Source organism: Oryctolagus cuniculus, chromosome 15 (assembly GCF_964237555.1).
Source record: "Oryctolagus cuniculus chromosome 15, mOryCun1.1, whole genome shotgun sequence".
Lineage (NCBI taxonomy): Eukaryota > Metazoa > Chordata > Mammalia > Lagomorpha > Leporidae > Oryctolagus > Oryctolagus cuniculus.
Window position 1 is genome coordinate 4,666,152 of NC_091446.1, and position 23,662 is coordinate 4,689,813.

General features: G+C 50.1%; 1 protein-coding gene across 2 annotated transcripts in view; it reads right to left on the reverse strand.

The window, feature by feature from the left end:
* Positions 1–23,662, reverse strand: part of DOCK1 (dedicator of cytokinesis 1) — a 494,355-nt gene that overhangs the window by 287,981 nt on the left and 182,712 nt on the right. For both annotated transcript variants that reach the window (XM_051833503.2, XM_008274844.4), the window contains exons 25-27: positions 23,377–23,483; positions 8,304–8,431; positions 5,512–5,607 (exon numbers count right to left, since the gene is read on the reverse strand). In XM_051833503.2, coding sequence (XP_051689463.2) covers positions 5,512–5,607; positions 8,304–8,431; positions 23,377–23,483 — 331 coding nt within the window. The remainder of the gene's footprint in view (positions 1–5,511; positions 5,608–8,303; positions 8,432–23,376; positions 23,484–23,662) is intronic.

The window sequence follows — 23,662 nt, forward strand, 5'->3', positions numbered from 1 at the left end:
GTGACAGCGAGGCTCAGTGACACAACCCAGACTGCTGGACCAAATCCTTGACTGCAAGGATTTTTTTTTTTTTTATCAGAAAGTGAAATTTGCCTGATTGCTGACCGGACCAGGTTCACCGGCACGGCATCTCCCCAAGACCCCACTGGCCACGCCCCATGCCGTCACCTGCAAAGCCCTGTCACTCACACAGACAGCAAGGGCCTCGTGTGTCATCGACTCACGGAGCAGAGGTAAACAGCTGCAGGATGCAGAGACCAGAAACTGCACTGACTGGGGAATCAGCAGGCGCTGATCGTGCTGTCCTACGTGGCACACATTTTGCCAGATGACAAGGTCAGGGGCAAGCAGCCTATTACCGTTTCAGTAGCTCGGTAATTAAGGTATCTTTGCAGCGTGGTATCAACGTGCAGGAATTGCAGAGCAAAGATTACTCAGGCAACGACATGACTTTTATTCCCGGGACTCAACCCATGTTAGAGACCAGCCTTGGAGCACACAGCAGGGCCACAGGAAGACGTCCAGGCAGGGAAAACCGTCATTACCATCACCGACCAGGAAACGCCCTAGGGAGCCAGCACCGGTTGCACACACAGGGGAGTCAGGATGATTTCCTTAAACCGTACATTTTGTTAGTAGATTTATTGGCAAACAGTAGAGACACATTTAAGGATATTTTTAAATATAAAAGTCATACCCAGGTCCATTGGAATCACAACTTTTTTTTGTTGCTGCTACAATGAAGATTTTAAAATAGCAGTTTCTAAAAGCACACTCATACTTAAGCTCTGTTAGGATACACTTCTCAGAATAAATCTCATTCATGGAGACGGGACACCATGGTGAAAACACCTGGTTATGAGTCTTGGTGAAAAGGTGCTTTTAACTGGGAAACCAAACCTCACACTCTGTGTTTTGAATGCAGAAGCACACGAGGCTCGAGGAAGTAACTGGGTTTTCACTACAGCAAACTCCCCACGAATAACACTGCCATTGGGGAGAGACCCGCCATCCTATCCGTGCTCGGGGGCTGATGCTCAGAGCAGAAACCCAGTCACGCCCATTGCGACTGCAGCATGTCAGGATGCTCTGTCGGCACGGGAATGAGTCCGCTGCGACTCTGTGAATTTCCAAAGGAAGCTTCCCTTGGAAGAAGCCCGCATATTCGTTTGAGTGAAACAGTAATTCCCTGTCTTTGGTGTGGATCCAGGCCAGAGGAAAACCTGTAACAGTCCTTCTAACTCGATCACCGTTTTAAAGGGCCCATTAACAGAATGTGAATCTGATCAGCTGCAAGAAGCAATGGCAGCTAACACGGTGGGGGAAGGCGCCCTCCTGCATACTGATCACTTCGTCGGCTCCAATCCCAGCAAGTGTTCATTCCAGGACGGTCAGGCACCCGTGTGCAGGCCCCGGTCACCGGCCTAGTGGCTGCTCGGGCCACCTGCACATCACACAGAGCACCGACCCCAGGCCTGGCCACCTGCCCAGAACCGTGCACGGGCTGACCGAGGCTGCCCAGTGACTGGCATCCAGAAATCTTTCTGAAAAGGGAGCAAAAAACCGAATCTGAGATCTGACAATGCGGAAGTAGGTTTTCCACTTGCTTATTCTACAAAATCAGACTGCACAGGAGTAGAGATAGGATGACCTTGAACCCCGTGCAAGGTGCCTGCAACGCTGCCTGTTCACTGCCCGTTTTTGGCACCCACGTGCTTGATGGTTCCACAACGGCCACACAGTGTTCTACTGTTAACGGTAACATATACAACTTAGGACCACAGCATTTTATCCTATGCCTGACACACAGTCCTATACAATGCACTCAAACAAATGATACAGATGAAGGAAAAAAGCCTTGTACTGTATATCACAGCTTAATGTTAGGGCCGAGCTCCTCAGGGCTCTGGTCCATCCATATACTGGCAGGGGAGGAGTCAGGCCATAGCAACATTCCCACACAATCTCGAGTTCCAATGGGGGCAGGTCACATTTCTAGTATTATTGCTTACAACAGAATAAAACATTAAATGGAGGGCATCTATTACAATCCATTTCCACTGCATACTTAAAACTTTAAGCTAATTCAAACAATTTCCACTACATTTATAGAAACTGAGTAACACACAGAGGGTGGAGTCCCAGGAGACAATGGAATGGCACAGCTGACCCAGAACAGATCTACAAACTTCTTCCTGCACTTGCTACTCTAGAAGGCCTGTGGATTAAAGTTTTCGATCACCTGTTCAGGGATCTTTTGAGATTTATTTATTTATTTGAAAACCAGAGCAACAGAGACAAAGATACACACACACACACACACACATGCACACACGCACACATGCACACACACACAGGCATGAGTACATCTGCTGGTTCACTCCCCAAATGCTTGCAATGGCCCAGCTTGGGCCAGGCCTAAAGCCAGGAGCCTGGAACTCCAACTGGGTCCCCCCATATGGGTAGCAGGGGGCCAAGTACTTGGGCCGTCTTCCACTGCTTTCCCAGGTACTTTGTCAGGGAGCTGGATCCAAAGCAGAACAGCTGGGACTGGACCTGGCCCTCTGGTGTGGGATGGTGGCGTTGTAGGACCTGGCCCTCTGGTATGGGATGCTGGCGTTGTAGGACCTGGCCCTCTGGTGTGGGATGCTGGCGTTGTAGGACCTGGCCCTCTGGTGTGGGATGCTGGCGTTGTAGGACCTGGCCCTCTGGTGTGGGATGCTGGCGTTGTAGGACCTGGCCCTCTGGTATGGGATGCTGGCGCTGTAGGCAGCACCTCAACCCACTGGGCCACAGCACCAGCCCCTGTCAGGAATGGTCTTTGCCCTGATCTTCCTCTACGCTAACTTCACAGGGCAGGAACTGAGACATGAGAAGTTACTGCACAAATCTGTGCCAGATGCCAACAGGGAGGCCAGGCCGAGCCCCCCAGGCAGGGCGCCAGCCGAGAGGGGACTCACACAGGGCTGACGACTGAAAGATCCTCAAGTTTTAAATGGCAAACACCCTTCTTGAAAACATCTTGATGCTGTCATCGCTCATTAAATAATTATAGCTTATTCAGAATACTTCTTTTGGAGAATTCTTCCATGACAGCTTGATTTTACAAAAGAAATTCAAAGGAATTTGTGGACTCTTTTTATAGACATTGAATGTGTTACAATTGGGAGGTGTCAGCATGAGACATCAGTTCCGTTCCTGCTTCTAGAGACTTCCATCTGAGAAGGTCAAGGTTGTGGGGGATGGGCCCAGATGACACAATCCACTGTGCCTCCTCCATCCCCGAACCCCATCTTAGAGCCCAGCTACCATTAGCAGGACCTCGGCTATGGACGGTGAGCCGAAGGCCGGGCCCTCACGGTCACACCCCTCTTCTCTGAACATGCACAGGTTCCTTCCAGCAAAGCCACCTGCACGCCACCAAGCCCCAGTCCCAGTCCTGGCCACCTGCTCCCAGAGGTTCCTCTGGACAAGGAGAGGCATCATCCCAACCCCTTCAGGAACAGGGCGCCGTCTCTGCTCTGGCCCTCTCTGCAGAACACAGGAGACGGCAGAAAATGGGAAGGTGCTTCCCCCTCCCCCTGCCTCAGGCGCCCCCCCACACCTACATAACCGAAACAGAGACCTAGGACACTCCCTGGAATGGACCACAGCACCGGGTATCCTGGGTTTTGGACTTAACAGAGGCCACCGAGAGCAAGCCCTGGCACCACAGCCAGGACACGCACTGCGGCCCCCGCTGTGGGGTCCTGGCTGCTTCCTGGCACCTGTGGGGTTTTTCTGCGGCTCCTGTGCTGGAAGATGCTAAGGACCAGAGAGTCTCCCCATGGCCACACCGTGTGCCCAGCACAGAGCACTCAGTGCAGAGTGGCCGACACCTGGCCCACACTGGCCCTGCCCTGAGGCAGAGGGGTCCCCAACCCCTTCCTGGCCTAGGAGGAGACTCCACCCCCACACGCTCCATTCTACCTTTGCTCCAAGCTGCACGCACCTCTTGCAGTCTCCACATTCCTTGGGATCCATCCAAACTCCTATGGCCTTCCACCCTTCCCCCTCTCCGTAGGGGAACTGTCGGCCAGGGGCCATGAACCAGGTGACAAAGCACCCAGACTGAAGGCAGTAATGACCGGCAAGACCAAGTCCCACAACCGCAGTGCAGACCCTGTGAGCAGCAGGGCTGTGTCCCCTAACCACAGGCAGAACTGTAACCGCGTGAACACGGGTGGGACCATGATCTCACCACAGACGAGACCGAAACCCCCAACCACAGACAGCATCACGCTCCCTAACCGGAGTCAGGACCGTGCTTCTTAACCATAGATCAGAGTGTCGCCCTAGCCACGGATGGGACCTTGTCCCCTAGCCACGCATGGGACCTTGTACTCCCAGTCACAGATGAAATCGTATCCCTTAACCACAGACAGGACAGTCTCCCTCAACACAGATGAGAAAGTGTCCATCTAACACAGACAGGACAGTCTCAGCACAGATGCGAAAGTGTCCATCTAACCACAGACAGGACAGTCTCCCTCAGCACAGATGAGAAAGTGTCCATCTAACCACAGACAGGATCGTGGCCGCCTCACTACACACAGGACCACGTTCCCCTACCACAGGCGGGCCTGCCTGTGTCTCCATATCCCAGAGGTACCTCCTGCCTGACCCATGCCCTGGGGACCCCCACATCACCCCCAGTGGCTCACCTCCATCCCATCTCGAGAGGCATTTCAGCAGCTTCTCATGTACCAGGTTTGTCTTCAAGCCACACGCCACCCCCTCTGCAGTCCCCTCCCACTTCCACACGCCAAGGGGCTAAGTGTGCCCATGCAGGACCACCAGGGGACACCAGCAAGCCTCAGCCTCAGGAGTGGCCCTGGAGTCAGCCCATTCAACAGGACCTACGTGGGGATCTGTTGGCTACAAACCCAAACGTAAGACTGAAGGAACTCAGAGAAAGCAGGACTCTCACGAGAAAAGGCTCCACGGCCTGCCCCTTGCAAGGCTGCCGCCAATGTTACCTACGTGTTCTTAAAAACCTAATACTTCTCCGGGCCTAACTATTCATATAAGAGGAACACCTACGATACATTAAAGCAGGCAATAAAATAGCTAAGTTGGAACACCTCAATTACTTTTTAAGGTCCTTCGTAAAATTTTATTAATGGTAGCGTAAATGTAAATAAAAGAAAGAAACTACCAGAAGAACGAAGACTTAGTTGGAAAATACAGGCCTGGTCTTCTGCTCCAAGGGATGCCAAACTTGCGCCAAGCGGTTCTACCTCTGAGCTCTCGGCTTGCTCACCCTACAACTTTGTTGCCGGCTTCTGGAGCCCAGGACAATGAGTGCATCTTACACGCCAGGCTGTGTCTCCCCTGCTCCCCCTGTTGTAACAAAATAAGCTCATCTGGAAAAGGACCAGATGGGAACTGGGGCCATCCTGGGCACCATCCTGAGGCAGGGACGCCAGGCAGGCACGGCTCAGACACAAGCGTGTGTCCCAGGGCACTTACGATGAGCTCGGAATCCCGCCCCATGGAGATGACCGTCCGGTTCACCGTCCGCAGCAGCTTCTCCATGATGATCTGCACGTGCCTCTGGGTCGGCCCCTGGGGGAGACACACCAGTGTCATCGTTAGCATGCAAGCCCGGCCCTTGCCACCAGATCCATTTACCCTGCAAAGAGTAAATCAATTACAGCCCTTAACGAGATGAAAAATGGCCCTTGTCAAAGGCAAAGCCTTCTCAAAGAAAACTCAAGTCACTTTATTAATTATAGTCCATTAATGATAATTCGTTGTGTAATCATAGTAACTTAATTTAAGCAAACCTTAAAAATAAGGCAAATATGTTTTAACAATATAATGTTTATGATCCCTGATTAGCTAATTACTTCTCAAAGACACCAGGCCATCTGTAAAAAAGGCGGCAGGCAGATCTCAACCCCACACTGCTCTGCCTGTCAAACACCAAGGATTCCAACCGTCACACAGGAGAGCTTAAATGTCAGGTTAGCAAATTATACACAATTCAGACTGCTGCAGCTCTCCACTGGTGGAAAACCACTCTTATTTACTGTGCAAAGGGACCGCTGACTCTTCCTCACGGAGCCGTGCACCTGATGAAAAGCGCCTTCCGGTTCCGTTCTTTCCCGTGGGGTCCCCCCGCCTCCTCCCTCTGATTTGACATAAAACTGTGTTACCCCAGACCTTTGTTCCAGTAAGAAAAGACCAGGCCTGGAAGGGGACCGCTGGAGCCTGGTCTTTGGGCCTCCATCAGCAGAGCTCTTCCGTCAAGAGCACCCAGCAGGCTCTGAGCGCACCAGCCGGCGCTGGAGGCGGCAGGCGGCCAGGTGTGTGAGCTGAGCAGGCAGGTGGCCAGGTCACGCAGGAGGCCGCTAAGGACGAGCCCCACCCGCGGACTTGCGATCCTGGCCTCCCCGCCAGGAGCCCTGGTGTTGATGAGGCAGGCGGTGGTTCCACCCGCTCAGACGGAGACGGATGAGGAGCACAGACAAGGAGACGTGAGCAGGAAGGGAAGTTTTCGGAGCAAAGAGAGAAAGAAACTCCAAGTTCCACTGAAGCGCAGGCAAGCTCCCCCCGCGGGAGGTCTTCCTGGGCGGGGATCCACACAGGGAGGCTTCCGAGGGGTTACGTCTTTGGGCTGGGGGAAGTTGTGCAGGGTTTTGCAATCCTGTCAGTCACGGCTAACCTTCCCCTTGCTGGGGGTCAGCATCTGGACTGGTCCGGCTCTGACTGCATCCTGTTCTCAGCCTGCACACTGGGGCGCTGTGTTCCAGACGCGCCTTCTGTGTGCAGGCTCGCGTCTTCCGCTGCCTGCACTCAGGCCTGAAGTCACCTGGGCACTCTGTCCCCGGCTCTACCGAGCGTCTTAGACGTCTTAGACATCTCCTGTCTCTATCACTCCCCTCTTTCCACACGCACCTGGAAAGGCAACGCCCTCACGTGTGTGCACGTGGAAACAAATGTGTCACGCTGGGGATGGGAGGCAGAGGGTGAGATTTTTCCACTTGTGCCTCTATCAGCTTCTGTCTAAAAAAATTAGTCACTGGAATAAGCATGCATTTATAAAAGCTAAAGGAAATACAGCCCAGGGTGCAGAGGCCACGCTAGGCAGGGACAGACAGTGTTACCGTGTTAGCCTGCGGGGGAGGAGCCGAGAGCTGCCCCTCTCACTGTAACCTTAGCAACACGCTGGGCTTTGGGGGGGGGGGCTGTGCATGTATTACTTAAATAAAAATAAGAATTAAAAGAAAGAATGCAGGTAATTGGCCAACCTTTAGCATCAATGCCTTTTTCTCTGAATTTAAGGATTAAAACCTAGGTCTTGGGATGCCTTGTGCATTGAGAAGATACAGGAAGTAACCTAATTTCAATGCAGAATAATAAACATTATGCTATGTTCTTAAATAAAAATAATCTAAGAGTGCAATTGCACAGAGGGAAAGAACCAGTGAACCTTCAAATGAAGGCCAGTGCTCTAGTGAGAGCAGCCCAGTGCTCCCTCGTGCAGAGCAGGCTAGTGCTCCCGAGTGAGAGCAGCCCAGTGCTCCCTCGTGCAGAGCAGGCTAGTGCTCCCGAGTGAGAGCAGCCCAGTGCTCCCTCGTGCAGAGCAGGCCAGTGCTTCCTCGTGCAGAGCAGCCCAGTGCTCCCTCATGAGAGCAGGCTAGTGCTCCCGAGTGAGAGCAGCCCAGTGCTCCCTCATGCAGAGCAGGCTAGTGCTCCCGAGTGAGAGCAGCCCAGTGCTCCCTAGTGAGAGCAGGCTGGTCCTCTCCAAGTCAGAGCAGCCCAGTGCTCCCTCGTGCAGAGCAGCCCAGTGCTCCCTAGTGCAGAGCAGGCCAGTGCTCCCTAGTGAGAGCAGCCCAGTCCTCCCTAGTGCAGAGTAGGCCGGACCTCCCTAGTGAGAGCAGCCCAGTGCTCCCTAGTGAGAGCAGGCTGGTCCTCTCCAAGTCAGAGCAGCCCAGTGCTCCCTCGTGCAGAGCAGCCCAGTGCTCCCTAGTGCAGAGCAGGCCAGTGCTCCCTAGTGAGAGCAGCCCAGTCCTCCCTAGTGCAGAGTAGGCCGGACCTCCCTAGTGAGAGCAGCCCAGTGCTCCCTTGTGCCGAGCAGGCCGGTCCTCCCTTGTGCCGAGCAGGCCGGTCCTCTCTAGTGCAGAGCAGCCCAGTGCTCCCTAGTGAGAGCAGCCCAGTCCTCCCTCGTGCCGAGCGGCCCAGTGCTCCCTCGTGCAGAGCAGCCCAGTGCTCCCTCGCAGGCAGGACACGGCCCGCGCGGCCAGGCGGGCACTCACCACGTCCTCACGGTACAGCACCTCCAGGATGTCGCTCAGCAGCTGGCAGCAGGCCTCCAGGTCTTCCTGTCTCTCCAGGTGGCGCTTGAGCTGATCGGTCATCATGGGGAGCAGGATCTCCCTGCAGTCTGCCGGGGACACAGGGCCAGTCAGTGACGCCTACCGCCGCGGTGACAGCTGCCTGCCCCGCCGCACGGGAGCCCGGCCCGGGGAGAGGGCTGGAGTCTTGACCACAGGGGCCTCGTGTCTGTCGCCTTGTCAGTAATCGACACAAAAACACTGGCACGTCATGCATCTCTGCTGCACGTAGACACTTTGGACAGATCACGCAGGGGCAGGCAGTGGGTGCAGTGGTTACTTACGCTGCCATCTGGGATGCCAGCAGCCCCTGGCAACATGCCCGGGGTCAAGCCCTGCCTACGCTGTCCATCCAGCTTCCCGCAAACGCCCCTGGGAAGCAGATGAGCATCCACGTACGTAGGTTGCTGCCACCCACAAGAGAGACCCATCAGAGCTCCCGGCTTCAGCCTGGGCCAGCCCAGCTCTGGTGGGCACGTGGGGAGTGAACCCGAAGATGGAAGGCTGATTCTCTCTCCTTCTCTCCCTCCCTCTCTCAACCTTTCAAATAAATAAACAAATAAATCTGAAAAGAAAAATGTCCTAGAAAATGGAATTAAAAGGTAAGTTTACTTCGGGAGAAAAACTCTTGCAATCCATGCACAATTATTGAAATTTCATGAAAAAATGCATACTATGAAAAATTATACAAGGATTTCAAACTTTTCTGCACCCAAATAAGCTTATCTTTTAATTCCTCTCTCCATGAACACCTTGAAGTACCCTCACACATAAATATAAATTCACATAAACAATTCACAAGCATTCACAATACATGAGAACCCAAACAGACACACATCCTACAGTGTGCACATGACACGAACACAGACACTCTTATTTGGTGCTTCTTGATTCTCCAGCTATAATTCGGTGATTTGCTATATGAAAAACGTCACACAACAAAGACGGTGAACCGCAGATTCTTTCACCTACTCCTAGTTCCCTCAAGTCAGACGGCCCAGCCCTGGACTGTGGCACCGTGGGCTGAGGAAGGCTGGGAAAACAGACATTAGGCAAAGTGACCCAGACAGGAAATGTGGCCGTAACGGCCGAGGACCCTGGAGCATGAGGGCCAGGTCCAAGAAAGCTCGGGGTTTCAGAGAGAAGCATGGATAAACGACGCTCAGAAAATGCAACAGCAATAAGGAAATGGCTACCAATAAGATTTAAAATGCAATTCCTGTCTCTCCCAACTGCAGACCCAGTGCGACCCAAGCACCACCCACACTTGGGCTTGGCCCACGTGCTCACAGCACCGGCTCAGTATTTTGATCCCTACCCAGCCATTCTCCTTTAAAATGCAGAGCACGGGAGCAGAGACCTCAATGTTTGGGAACAGTAAATAATGTTTAGCTGGGTTTTAGGACTTACATCATTAATGATACATAAAAGTATGTTTTGCATTCCTGCCTCCTGGGCCTTTTATATATATGAAAAAATAAAATGAGCAAGCAACATCGGAGTGGTTCCTACAAGCATGCAAAACACCGGCAGAACTGTGCCCAAGACACCCTACAATGAACGACCAAGGGGAGGCAGGTGCACAGGGCAAACAGGGAGAAGGAAGAAATCAGGAAGAACAGGAACGCTTCTGGCCCAACATCTCCCTGGGGACCCAGGTAGGCGGTTCACGCCAACATTTTTCAAATTCCATATGGATTTGCTCCCTAGGGAAGAAGGATAGCAACTCTGTTTTCTCAGGAAGAGCTGTGCTCAGTGAGTAGATGGTTCACTTGCCAACTTCAGAATCCCAGTAAAGATTCTTCAGCCAGATGTCATGCAGGAGATGCCGCCACCTGCTACACATATCCTGGGAAGAGGCCACCTCAGCCTTACTGGCAACGATGTCTGGAATCCATAGGGGTCAGGGAGGAGGCCCCAACGGTCCCTTCACATCTGGGCCTCACATGGATTTCCTTATGTTCCCACTCAACCCTTCTGAGATGCCAGAGTAAGAACGGAGGCCTCACGGAAGGTGTCTCTCTACGGGGGCACTGCAAAAAGCCAAGACCTGCTGGGCCTGTGGGAGGCTGCACCCTGCACTAGCGCTGGGGCCACCCAAGGATGGAGCTGGTCCAAGGGTATGCACCAGGACATGACCTCCTGGGAGGGAATCCAACCCAAGAACAGGAACACACTGACATCATTTACATCATTTCCAACAACACCCCCAAGCCCCCATGTCCTTTTTACAGAATTCCAAAGTCCACAAACCACCTCTATCCTCAGGCATGTCTGACAGCTGCTGACCTGAACCACAGAGCTCCGTCCCACGCAGGGGCCTCCACAACCGGCCGAGAGGTTCCTGGGCAAAGTTTACTCAAGCCCCGCCCCGCCCAGGAACTTCTGTGTGTGCTCCTCCACCCCCACCATAACATCTCCGGGGCGTCCTCTTTCCCTTCAACTGGAAACACACGGCCATTATGTCCACCCTCAACATGGGGCCACGCAGTCCTCACTAGAGCTGCCACCAAACTGGAGGAGAAGCCAAATTCCCAAGGCATTGAGAAGTCACAGCCACGAAGCTGAAGCAGGTGAAGGCACTCGATGACAATGTGACTAACGGGAAAAGTGACTTAGCATGGATATACGTGGAAGCAACCATAGGAGAGACCCAAGGAGAGAAGATCTAGCAGACCGGTCCATATAGGAGAGGAAAAGGAGTGTGCCAAGAATGGTTCTAGAAAATCAGAGGAACAGGTCTGGACCCAGAGGACAGCAGAGCTGTGCCCTCAGGATCTGGTACCCAAATACCCTGGCCCTACTACCCCCCGCCCCATCAACTTGCACCTGTTGAATGGTGAGGACGGACCTGCAGCCTAGAGCAACCTCCTCCTTAGGAGACGTCAGAAGGAAAAACACGTGAGAAGATCTCTGACTGGAGACCCGGTTTCCATGGACGGTCTCCTGGCAGATGCAGACAACAGCACACAGACTTGTGTGTGCACACGTGGGCACGGGAGAGTGTGTTATGTGTGAGTGTTTGGTTTATCTGAAATCACATGGGTTTGGTATCAAAGAGTCAGTAGTCAAAGCAGGTCCACTTCCCAGTGCTGCTGCCAGTCCTCAAACAAGGATAGGTATCGCACAAACCAGCTTTCTCAACTAACAGTACCCAGAGAAAACCAATGCCTCAGAACCACGCTGTCCAACACAGCAGCTACTCAGCTGCCCTCACCCAACGCAAAACCTAACAAACTGTTCCCAAAGCCTCATTTTTTAAGGGGCTTTCCTTATTCCGCATTCAAGGCTACAGACTGTATGGTCATTCAAGAATGGCTGGGGTGCAGGTTTTAAATAACAGTAAGACCCTCAGATTTCCCTGTGCATCTAAGGGGGAACCTGGGAGCACACCACACAGATGCACACACACACACACCCCTGCAAGGATGAGGGAAGCTTCAATGTGCAAGAAGCCGTACTGGCAACCAAAGAAGGGGACTCCCTGCCATGTCCTGGTTGTCCCCACCTGATGCCAGGACATGAGCATCATGTCCCCATGAGCCGAACGTCTTCTCTGTGCCAATCCAAAATGAAGACATTTGACATAATCTGCTTGCATGTAACTTCTTGAGAACTCTGAAACCAGGAGTCTCGTAGTGTAGACCACTCTGGAAAGTGTCTTGATCAGTTCACCCACACACACAATACAAGGGATGACATAATACAAATAATAATATAACAGGAGTCATAGAAGAAGCCACAAAACCTCTCCTACTCAGGAGTGACCTTTGGGTTGTGGGCAAGTTACTGAAACTCTGCACGTCTCAATTTTTCTCCATATCTGCACAGTGAGAAAGCTAGTGGGTACCTCTGGAATGTACTGTGGGCACTAACTGATCCAGTGTGTCTATTGTCAGACAGTGAGCACACACTAAATGGTGGCTATTTATAAATAATAATATCGTGCAAAGCCATCCTTTTTAACTAAATGTACACAAAGGAAAACTTACATCCCAGAGCTTGCTATCCAACAGTGTGGTCACCAAGAACTTGGAATTTTACTATCACCACTGAGAAATGCACTTGTTGATTTTCTGAATTCTCAAAAATATTTATTTATTATTTATTTGAAAGGTAAATGAGAGAGAGGTGGAGAGACTAAGAGAGATCTATGAATTGCTTCACTCCACAAATGGCTGCATAGACACAGCTGAGCTACACTGAAGGAAGGAGCCAGGAGTTCCATGTGGGTCTCCCACGTAGCTGACAGGGACTCAAATACTTGAACAACCACGTGCTGCCTCCCAGGCACGTTAGCAGGGAGCTGGATCAAAAGCAGAGTAGCCAGGACTTAAACCAGCACTGGGCCACAGGAAGCTAGCATCCCCACTGCACCAGAATGCCTGCTATTTAAATTTTTAATTAACATAAATCCAAATGTAAAAAGTAATACTTGGTTTCATTATTGGAACCAATTATTTGGAACAACTTGAGTACATAAATACAGCTTTTCAATGCTGAATTTATCAAATGATAAAAATAAAGATCAAGTTTCTCTGATGAAAATTTAGCATCCAATTATGATGTGCTTTAAGTGTAAAACACACCCTGGACTCAGGGTGAGAAAAGAATATAAATTATGCCATTAGTTATTCATAGATTGAATTCACTTTGCAATGATATTTTAGACAAAATACATTACTGAAATGCATTGCATCAATTGCTTTGTGCTTTTATTTAATGTGGCAACGAGAAAATTCTAAATTGCGTGTGTGACTCAGAATGTGAGGACCTCTTTTTAATTGACAGGTGGTGTAAATCAATTCAAGGCCACGGCTTTCTCCTGCCAGATACCCCATCCCATGTATGTGGGTCCAGGACTCAGCAGTGCCCATAAGGACTGCCACAAGACATAACGGGGAGGGGCGGCGCTGTGGCGCACTAGGCTAATCCTCTGCCTGCAGCACCTGCATCCCTTATGGGCACCGGGTTTTAGTTCCGGTTGCTCCTCTTCCAGTCTAGCTCTCTGCTGTGGCCTGGGATAGCAGTACAAGATGGCCCAAGTCTGGGCCCCTGCACCCACATGGGAAACCAGGAAGGGACACCTGCTCCTGGCTTCGGATCTGCACAGCTCTGGCCGTTGCATCCATTTGGGGGATGAACCATCGGATGCAAGACCTTTCTCTCTGTCTCTCTGTCTCACCGTCTGTAACTCTACCTGTCAAATAAATAAATAAAATATTTAAAAAAAAAAAAAAAAGACATAACAGGGACCTAAGAGGAAGCTAGGGTTTGCTTCCACAGCTCTGCTTCTTTGGCCATGCAGAGACATCAGTGAAGGCAGCTCAGGCCAGCCAGGGTGGGCGCAGACACCATGCGATGGGCTGTAGGCACCCAGCTGCACCTTCCTCACCCTTCCCCCAGGGGTGCGCCGTGACTACAGACTCCAGGCACTGGACGTCTGTTCATCCGCAGCTGCAAGGGCCAAAGCGAGGATGATTAATGCTCCGCTAATGGGCACAGAGTTAAAAATATTAATCTTTATAAAAGGTATTCAACAGGCATCATCAGCCTACAATGTCGAGGCAGAATATCCATCTGTAAGCCCATTACAGCACTACATTAAGGCAAGATGCAAATACAAGAATGAATTTGTCCATTTAAAACACTCATTTTTATGAACACTGAGTAATGTGCTTCTTAATTTTTAGTTTGGCCACATTAAACAAATGATCCATAAAGTGCATTTAATAACTTTGTATGTGCTACAGAGAACTGAAATCCAGAAAAACACTTTTCATGAGAATTAAACATTGTGAGCCATTTAGATGGGGACGCTTCCTTTTCATCTTTCATAGACAAACATCTTATGGTTCCATCATCCACAAATCCTGCACCACATGTTTCAAAGTGTTCACACGATTTATTTCCCACACACAAGTCTTCAAGCAACAAACACGCAAGAGGATGGTGTCCATAGCCACCTACTCATCTATACACTGTACAAACACGGGAACCAGGAGCCCAGCACCTGAGCCCAGATTAGTCTACCTCAGGGCAATGACTCATACATGTGCACATGTATGCAAACATGGAGGACTGGGGCATATTTTCATGCAAAATACAAAATAATCTCCAGTCCCAGGAGGAGAAATTGACATCAAGTCACCCTTGGTGGACACATCTCCTGCCTCAACGCTTGTTTCCCAGGTGTAGAATGAAGCCACCTAAGTACAGTGTTTCGTTGCCACAGGCGAGGCTGCACCTTAACCGTGCAGGTCAGAAACAGGGTAACCTGCACTTCAGCCGTCAGTGCCTGATGTCATCGAATCAGAACTCAGAGGGTGACAGAGCAGGTAAAAGGACAGTTGAAATCGGAAGGAAAAGCACGAGAGCATGCAGCTCACTGACCACTGGACAAGGAGCCGGCCAGTGACACGTCTTCAGAGTCAGCACGGGCCTGGCAAAGGGAGCCATCTCCAGGAAGATGGGACCGGGCAGTGGACACTTCGCAGCCTTTAGCTTGGAGAACTATAAGAATAGGGGTTAACTGTGTACTGCAGTAACAAATACTTTGTCAAAAGGAAGAAATGAAGCTAGCATCAATGCAGAAAAGTCTTAAATGAGTCCCATTTGTAGGTAGTTGGAAAAAAAAATTTCTTCTTTGGGAAGAAGTGGCTAGGCTGGGAGACAGAAGTGGATCCAGGGGACTTGGGGAGTTCAGAAAGAATCCTAAGGGCCTGACCGTCCATGGGCTGCAGGTCGAGAAGACACAGAGGGAGACTACATGGAACTCTGGGGGCTGCACACTTGCTTGACCAGAATGAAGGTAACGAGGAACTGGGATCACGGTTGATGTTGAGAATTGAGTAACAGTCTGGATTGACCTGTGTCAGTCACAGACACACCTGGCTGCAGGTCAGGAAATCCCAGCGTCCACCCCATGCACACAGGAGCTTAGCTCTATGTCTCTGTGTTACATTGCTTGTTCCCTACAGAGACCTGCCTGGCACAGTGGGAAGAGCCCCAGCTCAGCCTGCCGTCTCCTAAGCTCTGCTTTATGACCCCCTCTCCTGCTGCATAAATCTCTCCCTGAGTGCACACGGCTTCTCCCAAGATGAATTGAACCTGACCTCACATTACTCATATATGCATCTCATTGTCAGGACAACTGATGGGGCAGGGGAAGTGCATGCAAAACCAGGCTGAACAGAAACAAAAGTCCAATCAGAGGTGGGTATGGAACAAAGTCATAGACCCTAACATGTTTACATGACAAACAGGACTGTGAAAATCTGAACACAGATAAGAATCCCCACATAAAAGAGAAGAGAAAAAGCTCTAAAACCCCAAGAACATAAAGCACAACATTATATGATTTATTTATATTTAATCTACATATGTGTTTGTTTATTCATTTATTTGTTTTCTCTTATTTCACATGGCATTTGAAAGTGAATTTTGTTTTCAGAAGGCATTACTCATATAGTAGGTGTGAAATGGTTACAGAAAAGTGGGCGATGGCTTTGTAAGAAGTCAATTCCTGCATCAGCACCAGGGTGGTGGACAGCTCCCCACCCGGGATTTTTCTGGCTTCTGGCTTAACTAGATGCCCCATTTGTAAATGGAAATACTTACTCAGGGTCAGCGTTGTGGAGCAGCAGGGTAAGCCTCTGCTTGTGACACCAGAAACCCATAGGAGCACTGATTGGAATCCCAGCTACTCCACTTCCAATCCAGCTGCTCCCTGCTAATGCACCTGAGTGTGGAGGATCGATCCTCGCCACCCATGTGGGAGACTCAGATGCAGTGCTGGACGACTCCTGGCTTCATCCTGGCCCAACCCTGGCTGTTGTGGCCATCTAGGGAGTGAACCATTAGATGGAAGATCCCCCTCTCTCTGTAACTGTCCTTTTCAAATAAAACTTTTAAAACATTTACTTGTTTCCACTTCTGCATTTTAACATCACAACTCTGAAGACTTCCAGAAGAACCCAACACACCAATAGTCCTGAGCCCATAGTAGGTGATCAGTAAGTTATGATGGAATTGACATAATTGTGTAGCTGAAAAGAGTTTCCCTGTAGCAGATCCAATAAGCCATTTCTAAAAGCCTGTCCTGTTCTAACAAATGGTCTTTCAAAAACATATATAACAAAATTATAGAATGATATGCAGAATGAGGGACGAGAAAGACAGCACAGCAGATAAATGCTTCCCAAAGAAATGAAAAAACAGAAGAGAAACTGATGTTTATATTCCACGATTATTTAAAAGACTCCATCTTCAGGGTTCACAGCTGGTAATGCTCATTAGAAGTCATCAGAACAACTATCTAATTAAAGTATTCCAGAATGCTGTGGGCGTGCTACACCGAGTGACTCTGGCAAAATTAACCACAGCCCCAATTTTTCTTTCTGCACAACATCCATCAAGCTAACAAAAACTACCTCAGAGTAGCTCTGGGATTAGAATCTATTTTCCACACGGAGTAAGTTCAAGAGATATTATTTTGATTTGTTTTTGGGTTAAGGAACTAGTAAGGTTCCTCTGTGCTTAAAGCATAGGAAAATGAGGTACCAGGTAATTTTTAGAGATGCCAATTTTCTATCCCCTATCAGAGTGTGCCAGTTCATGTCCTGGCTGGTTGACTTCCAATCCAGCTTCCTGCTAATGGAGGCAGGGGAGTGTCAGTTCAAGTGTAGGCTTTTGGGAAGTGAACCAGCGGATGGGTGGAAGATTCCCTCTCCCTCTCTCTCTCTCTCTCTCTCTCTCTCTCTGTGTCTACCTTTTAAAGATGACAAAAAATAATTTTTTAAATAGTCTGGAAATCTTTCAGATCTCACTGCAAGTCCCAAGTCCCTCCAGTTTCAAAGGCTTCTGTAATGAATGTCTCCACCACTACAAGGGAGCGTTTGACTCTGCTAGGTAACTAGAAGAATCATTCACCTTGAAAACAGGAATGCAGAGAACAGCTTAGACTCTACAAATCTGTACTCTTCAGAAGCGTGGTATTGTTCACTACTGGACACAAATGAAGTTCTTAGGGGCTGATGTCTTCCAGGAGCCTGTCTGTGATGGTGAGGGTGAGCGGCAAGGGATGGCAGGGTAAGAGACATGGCGGCCGGTGCCGTGGCTCACCAGGCTAATCCTCCACCTTGCGGCGCTGGCACACTGGGTTCTAGTCCCAGTCGGGGCGCCGGATTCTGTCCCGGTTGCCCCTCTTCCAGGCCAGCTCTCTGCTGTGGCCAGGGAGTGCAGTGGAGGATGGCCCAAGTGCTTGGGCCCTGCACCCCATGGGAGACCAGGAGAAGCACCTGGCTCCTGCCATCGGATCAATGCAGTGCGCTGGCCGCAGCGCACCGGCCATGCCGGCCATTGGAGGGTGAACCAACGGCAAAGGCAGACCTTTCTCTCTGTTTCTCTCTCTCACTGTCCACTCTGCCTGTCAAAAAAAAAAAAAAAAAGAGAGAGAGACATGGCACAATCCTCATGCTCACTCACTGCTGGGGACCCACATGGGAGAGGCCTGCCAGGACCCCTCGCTCTTCAAATCTGAAACATTCTCCAAAAACAGCAAACTTAAAGCAAGGAAACAACACAGCAAGCCCTAAAATAAAATGCATGAATTGCTTTGGTCCCTTCCCAAATGAGGACATGGAAACAGCACATCAAGGAAGGTGAAGAAATGATTCAGCATTAAATGGGAAAAGCTGCCCCAAGGTCCCAGGCTTAGAAGTCAGGGGAACAGTGCCCACATGTGTCAGGATACGGTCACGCGTGTCAGAGGACACGTCCTGTGAACTCCCCCACATCCCTTCTCCGGCATCTCACAAGTACGGCCACTGCTACTGACTGATATAAAAGTGAATACTAGCAAGGGTTGATTCATTTCATGGCAATTCCTATAATGTAAAACATTTCTATGGGCATAAATCCCAAACTTCAGTGTTCTGGCTTAATTTAATTACACTGAAACTTTTCATTTCTGTAACAGGCTTTAAGCTTTAATTTTCTTAGTTTTTGTCAGATATGTGGGCAACAATATAATCGCACAGAACAAAGCTACAAATGCATGAATTACGAAGGGTTGACCTTTCCCTCTCGTTGTGTCTTGCTTTGAAAATCTGCTCACTCCACACCACAGATTATATGCAGGAGTCATCGTTTTGTGAAGCACATAATCTATTTAGCCGGCTTTCAAGTAGTCAAGTCACATCGTGCGACAACGCTTGGAAGCCATTACAGCCCATTCATGGGCTATCGTGCCCAGCATGCTAACGAGCCCAAGCCCTTCACCTCAGCTGGGGAGCCGGGATGGGAACACCCAAGGTGGAGGCGAGACACCGGCGCAGGGACCAGTGCTGTGCATGCCGTGCCTTTAAGAATAATGCCATCCTGGGCTATCATCAGCATACATCCGAAAAAAGACCTGAATAAAACGCAGTGATGCTTAGGATTTGATTCAAAATATCTGGAGGAGGAAAAAGATGAACAACAGGCCGGATGCTGGGCGCCTGGGCGCACGTTACACCTTTCTCTACACTTTTCTGCATGTTTGAAAATTTCCCCAATTTAAAGACAAAGCATCTTGAATCCTTAAGTAGAGCTGAACTAACCCTCACTCCTATTTCATGAAACTGGAGCCACTAGAGCAGCTCCAAGCAGAAGACAATGTTGATTTGGCAAGGGAGCTCACAGATGAGCCTCCAAGGTCCTCCTCAGAGGAAAACCGGCCCCTCCCCACCCCCCACTGTGCCAGGATCAAGCAACCCAAGCCAAGCCCAGGAGCGCTGGGCAGCTTCCCGTGAACCTCACCCTTCACCTCCCTTGGCTCAAGTGACCTGCACACGTGTGCTACTGCTCCCGCCTCCTTCTCTGCACCACCCCTGGAAGCCAAGTGCTGGATTAGAACATCCGTACATTTTCCATTTATTTAACGATCAGGCATCAAGGATGTGCCTGGAGCCAGGCGCTGCTGGAAGGGGCAGCATCAGAGGAACAAACAAAAGGAACAGGCCCCACTGGGAAAGCTCTCATTCCAGCGAGGGACCACAGACAACGGTGAGCACAAGGAAAGAGACCACATCACTTCTTGAAGTCACTTCTCCCGAGGGTAGTGCCTGGCGGGGAGGGGGTAGGGCGGTGTGGGCAGGCATCATGCAATCCCTGAGGGCCCAGGGGGAACCAGCAGGTTGGACTCTCTGTGAGCACAGGGTGGCAATGACAGCAGTCACTGTGTCCTACTGCAGCCTGGTTCCACCCATGCTGGGGCCAAACAACTCCTTTTATCCCAAAAGACATAGCCCCTGTGGTAGCCCAATAAATGCAGCTGAGTGCATCCTGACTTTCCATGTCTTCAAAGTGAGAGAAAGCAGAAAAGCAGAGCTGAAAACAGCCAGGCCAAAGCCAGCAGGAACGGAGAGAGGAATGGCGTCAGTATTGGGATTCATGGCTAGCCTCGTGCTAACCGGCTCTTCCCACTGGCTCTGAAGGGAGACTCTCAGAGCCTGGAAATGTAGTTGCGATCAGTGTAGACAGAAAAAGATATTTACAGCAAAACCACTAGAGCATTTCTTGTGGTGAGTGCAGAAACACACACACACACACACACACACACACGGAGAAGTCACTTGGGAACCTCACCTGTACCCTGGACCCCCAGGGAGGAACCCAGAGGACCCACGTGGTGACAAGTCCTGACCAGAACCTCAACAGATGCTGGCTTAGGGCTGGCACACCCAGTGGCATGTGCAGCGAAACTCAGCCGAATCTACTTCTAAAGATGTGGACAGAGAGTTGGCGTGACAGATGCCACTGGGACAGGGGAACAGGACAAAGGGTGACATTTCTTATAAATTAACAAGCAACAGAACAAAGCATGAGAAGCAGCCATCATATCTCACCAGAAAACAGTTTGGCTTTAAATATTTATACCCGGGTGACGCAGGACATTTTGCAAAAATAATGACATCTCTGTGAGAACAGACAGGGCACAGGACCTCATCTGATGAGTCTTTTTTGACGGGGAGGTAAGAGCAGACGACGGCTCTGGAGGAGCAGAGAACTTCTTCTAAAGAAAAAAAAATAAGGCTGTCTCGTCCACCCTTGCCCAAAAAGGCACTTCACAGTCAAAGCCTGGAGCGGGGCCATGTTCACGCTGGCCGATGCACCGTGCAACACTTCTAGGCAATCACTGAGTATGCACGGGCCCATCTGGCCTGTCCATCAGGGCTCTGACAACGCCGACTGACTGTCAATTCTGCAGTGGCTTCTAAGGCATGCGCTTCCAACTAACTCAGGCTTATTTTGCCCAGGATAATTTAGGATTCATCTATTTCATACAATCTCACTTATTATGTTGGGGACAACTCGCTATTAGCACCAAGCAGCTTAAAGGTTTCAACACATCACAGTACCCAATGACTCCTTATGGAACACAGCTAAGTATATTTATTGACATTCATGCTGTATATTTCCAAAGCACTACAAGACCGAAGTGAACACAGAAATGGGGCATAGTAAAAGAGGAAGCACCCACGCTGACATAATCGCCAACAAAAAAAAGTGCAAACTTTCCATCAGTTTGAAAAAGTTTCCGGGGCCGGCGCTGTGGCTCACTAGGCTAATCCTCCACCTGCGGTGTCGGCACCCCATATGGGCGCCGGGTTCTAGTCCCGGTTGGGGCGCCGGATTCTGTCCCAGTTGCTCCTCTTCCAGTCTAGCTCTCTGCTGTGGCTGAAGGCAGTGGAGGATGGCCCAAGTGCTTGGGCCCTGCACCCCATGGGAGACCAGGAGGAAGCACCTGGCTCCTGGCTTTGGATCAGTGCAGCGCCGCCTGTAGTGGCCATTTGGGGGGTGAACCAACAGAAGGAAGACCTTTCTCTCTCTCTCTCACTCTCTATAACTCTACCTGTCAAAAAAAAAGTTTCCACAACAAAAAAGTTTTCAATCAAATGTAATTTTGAAACATTCCCTTTTAATATTTTTCAAATGAACCTTTTATGTCTTAGATTCTTATTAAAGGGAATGAAATGACATGCAGAACCAAGCTGTCGCAAAGGAATACTGAACAACTCAAATATGTAAATATGTCCCCCAAAAAGTCTTCAGTGTAAAACCATTCAATAAAAGTGATTCAGAATTCATTTAAAATTTGCGGGATGTTACTATTCATTGACAGTTGATACCCGCTGGCAGCTGAAATCAATGAGATGATGATGGTGAGGACAGTGTGAGTGCATGTGTAATATGCATGCACATGTGTGTATGTGTGTGCATGCATGTGTAAGCATGTGTGCATGAACTGGGGTGCACACATATGCATGCACATGTGTATGCATGCCTGCATGTATGTGTGCATGTGTGTACTTGTATGTGTGAGTGTGCATTGGCGTGCACACACATGTATGTGTGTGTGCCTGCATATGTATGCACGTGTGTGCATGTAAGTGTGCATGCATTGGTGTGCAAACATATATGCATGCACACATGTGTGCCTGCATGTGTGTGCACATGTGTGCACACGTGTGTGATTGTGTGCATGCATTGGTGTGCACACACATATGCATGCACGTGTGTGCACATGCATGTGTGTGCATGTATGTGTGCATACATTGGTGTGCACACATATATGCATGCACACGTATTTGTGTGTACCTGCATGCTTGTGTACATGTGTGTGCGATTATGTGTGTGTTTGTGTGTGCATGCATTGGTGTGCACACACACATATGCGTGCACGTGTGACATGGCACTGGATGACAGGGACACCTGTAACCAGGTAGGAAACTGCAGCAACTTCACTTCCCCTACCATGAAGTTCAGTGGACACGAGCCCCGAAACACCCCCATGCTTCGGAGGAGACCTGGGGAGTGGGCAACGGAAGGCAGGCCCTCCAGAGAAAGCCCAGGCCAGGGACAGCCAGGGCAATGGCTCCGTGGAGCTTCAGCTGACGTCTCTGGTGGAGGTGAGAAACCGACTTCTGTCAGGGAGGATTCTACTGGGGGAGATACAGGAGGCCGCCCCCTTCCTGCCTTCAAGTCCTCTCTCGGGAGCAGCCTCTCCACCCAATGTACACCCGGCCATGTTCTCCAGCATGAGCCTCAGCAACAAGTGGACAATGCAGCAGTGCTTTCCGTAAAATGAAACCAAGAGGTAAGGACTGAGATCAGTGGGCAAATACAGAGCCCAGCAGCCCTTGCGGCTCAGCCAGACACTGGGTGCAGCCAGGAACTCACTGAGACCAACTTCTGCACCCTTGAGACAGCCCCGCAGACACACAACCCACGACGAGGACAAAGCAGATGAATGGCCGGGCCAAGGCAGTGTCTGGCCACAAATGGAACAGAATAAATCAGTGCCTCTCCGCTGGGGAGCCACGCAGCAGGCCTCACGTTTGCCTCAAATAAATGAGGGAGGCTGCGGAATTATGCAAAGGTTTTAAGCTTTCAATAAAACTGCTTGACAAGTGTAAAATATTAATTCAATCTGTCCAAATAGAAAGAAAATGATTAATAAAAAGGGTGGGGAGATAGCATGGGGAAATATAAGGTGTTCCACAGCATACAGGAGTTGAAGAATCATTAAAATTCTTATTATTTTGAGCAGGCTTTGATGAAAGCCTGTCAAAGAATGTGAAGTCAGAATAAGGCAGAACCATTATTTCTAAATTTAAAGAAAACTTGAATTCTTCCCTTGCAATCATCTCCTGGAAGCAGGGGACTGCCTCCCCAGGACAGAAGCCCACGATTCGCAGGGGACAATGGACACTGATTACCCCTGGGGTTGGCGCACCTGAATTACAGACAGCGCACTCTCACCTCCACTTTCCAGTGATCTATTACCTACACTGTATGTCAATTACCGCTCTCTCTGGGAAGGGCTAAATCTTCCTGTCTTGCAATGAAACTGTTTTAATTAGTTGCAACCTCCACACCTTCTGGCCAGGAGGGGAGAAGGCAGGGGCGCCGAAGCCTGCAGACGACGAGAACGATGTGCGGCCGCACTCACCGTGCTGGGTGAAGAGGTCGGTGTGCACGATCTCGATCAGGCAGCAGAGCTTCCGGAAGGTCAGCAGGCCCACGGGGACGTTCAGGATGAATTCCGTGAACATTTTGCTGCAGACAACACGAGAGGAGTATTTCAGGGATGCGCAGCACAAGGCTCCCAGGCTGCTACGAGACAAGGCCATTAAACGGCCACCAGCAGGTTGGACAAGTCCCACAATACAGGCCACGGATGTCAGCCCAAAAAATAAATAAATGATGTTTCAAAACGCTGCTTTTCACTTCACAGC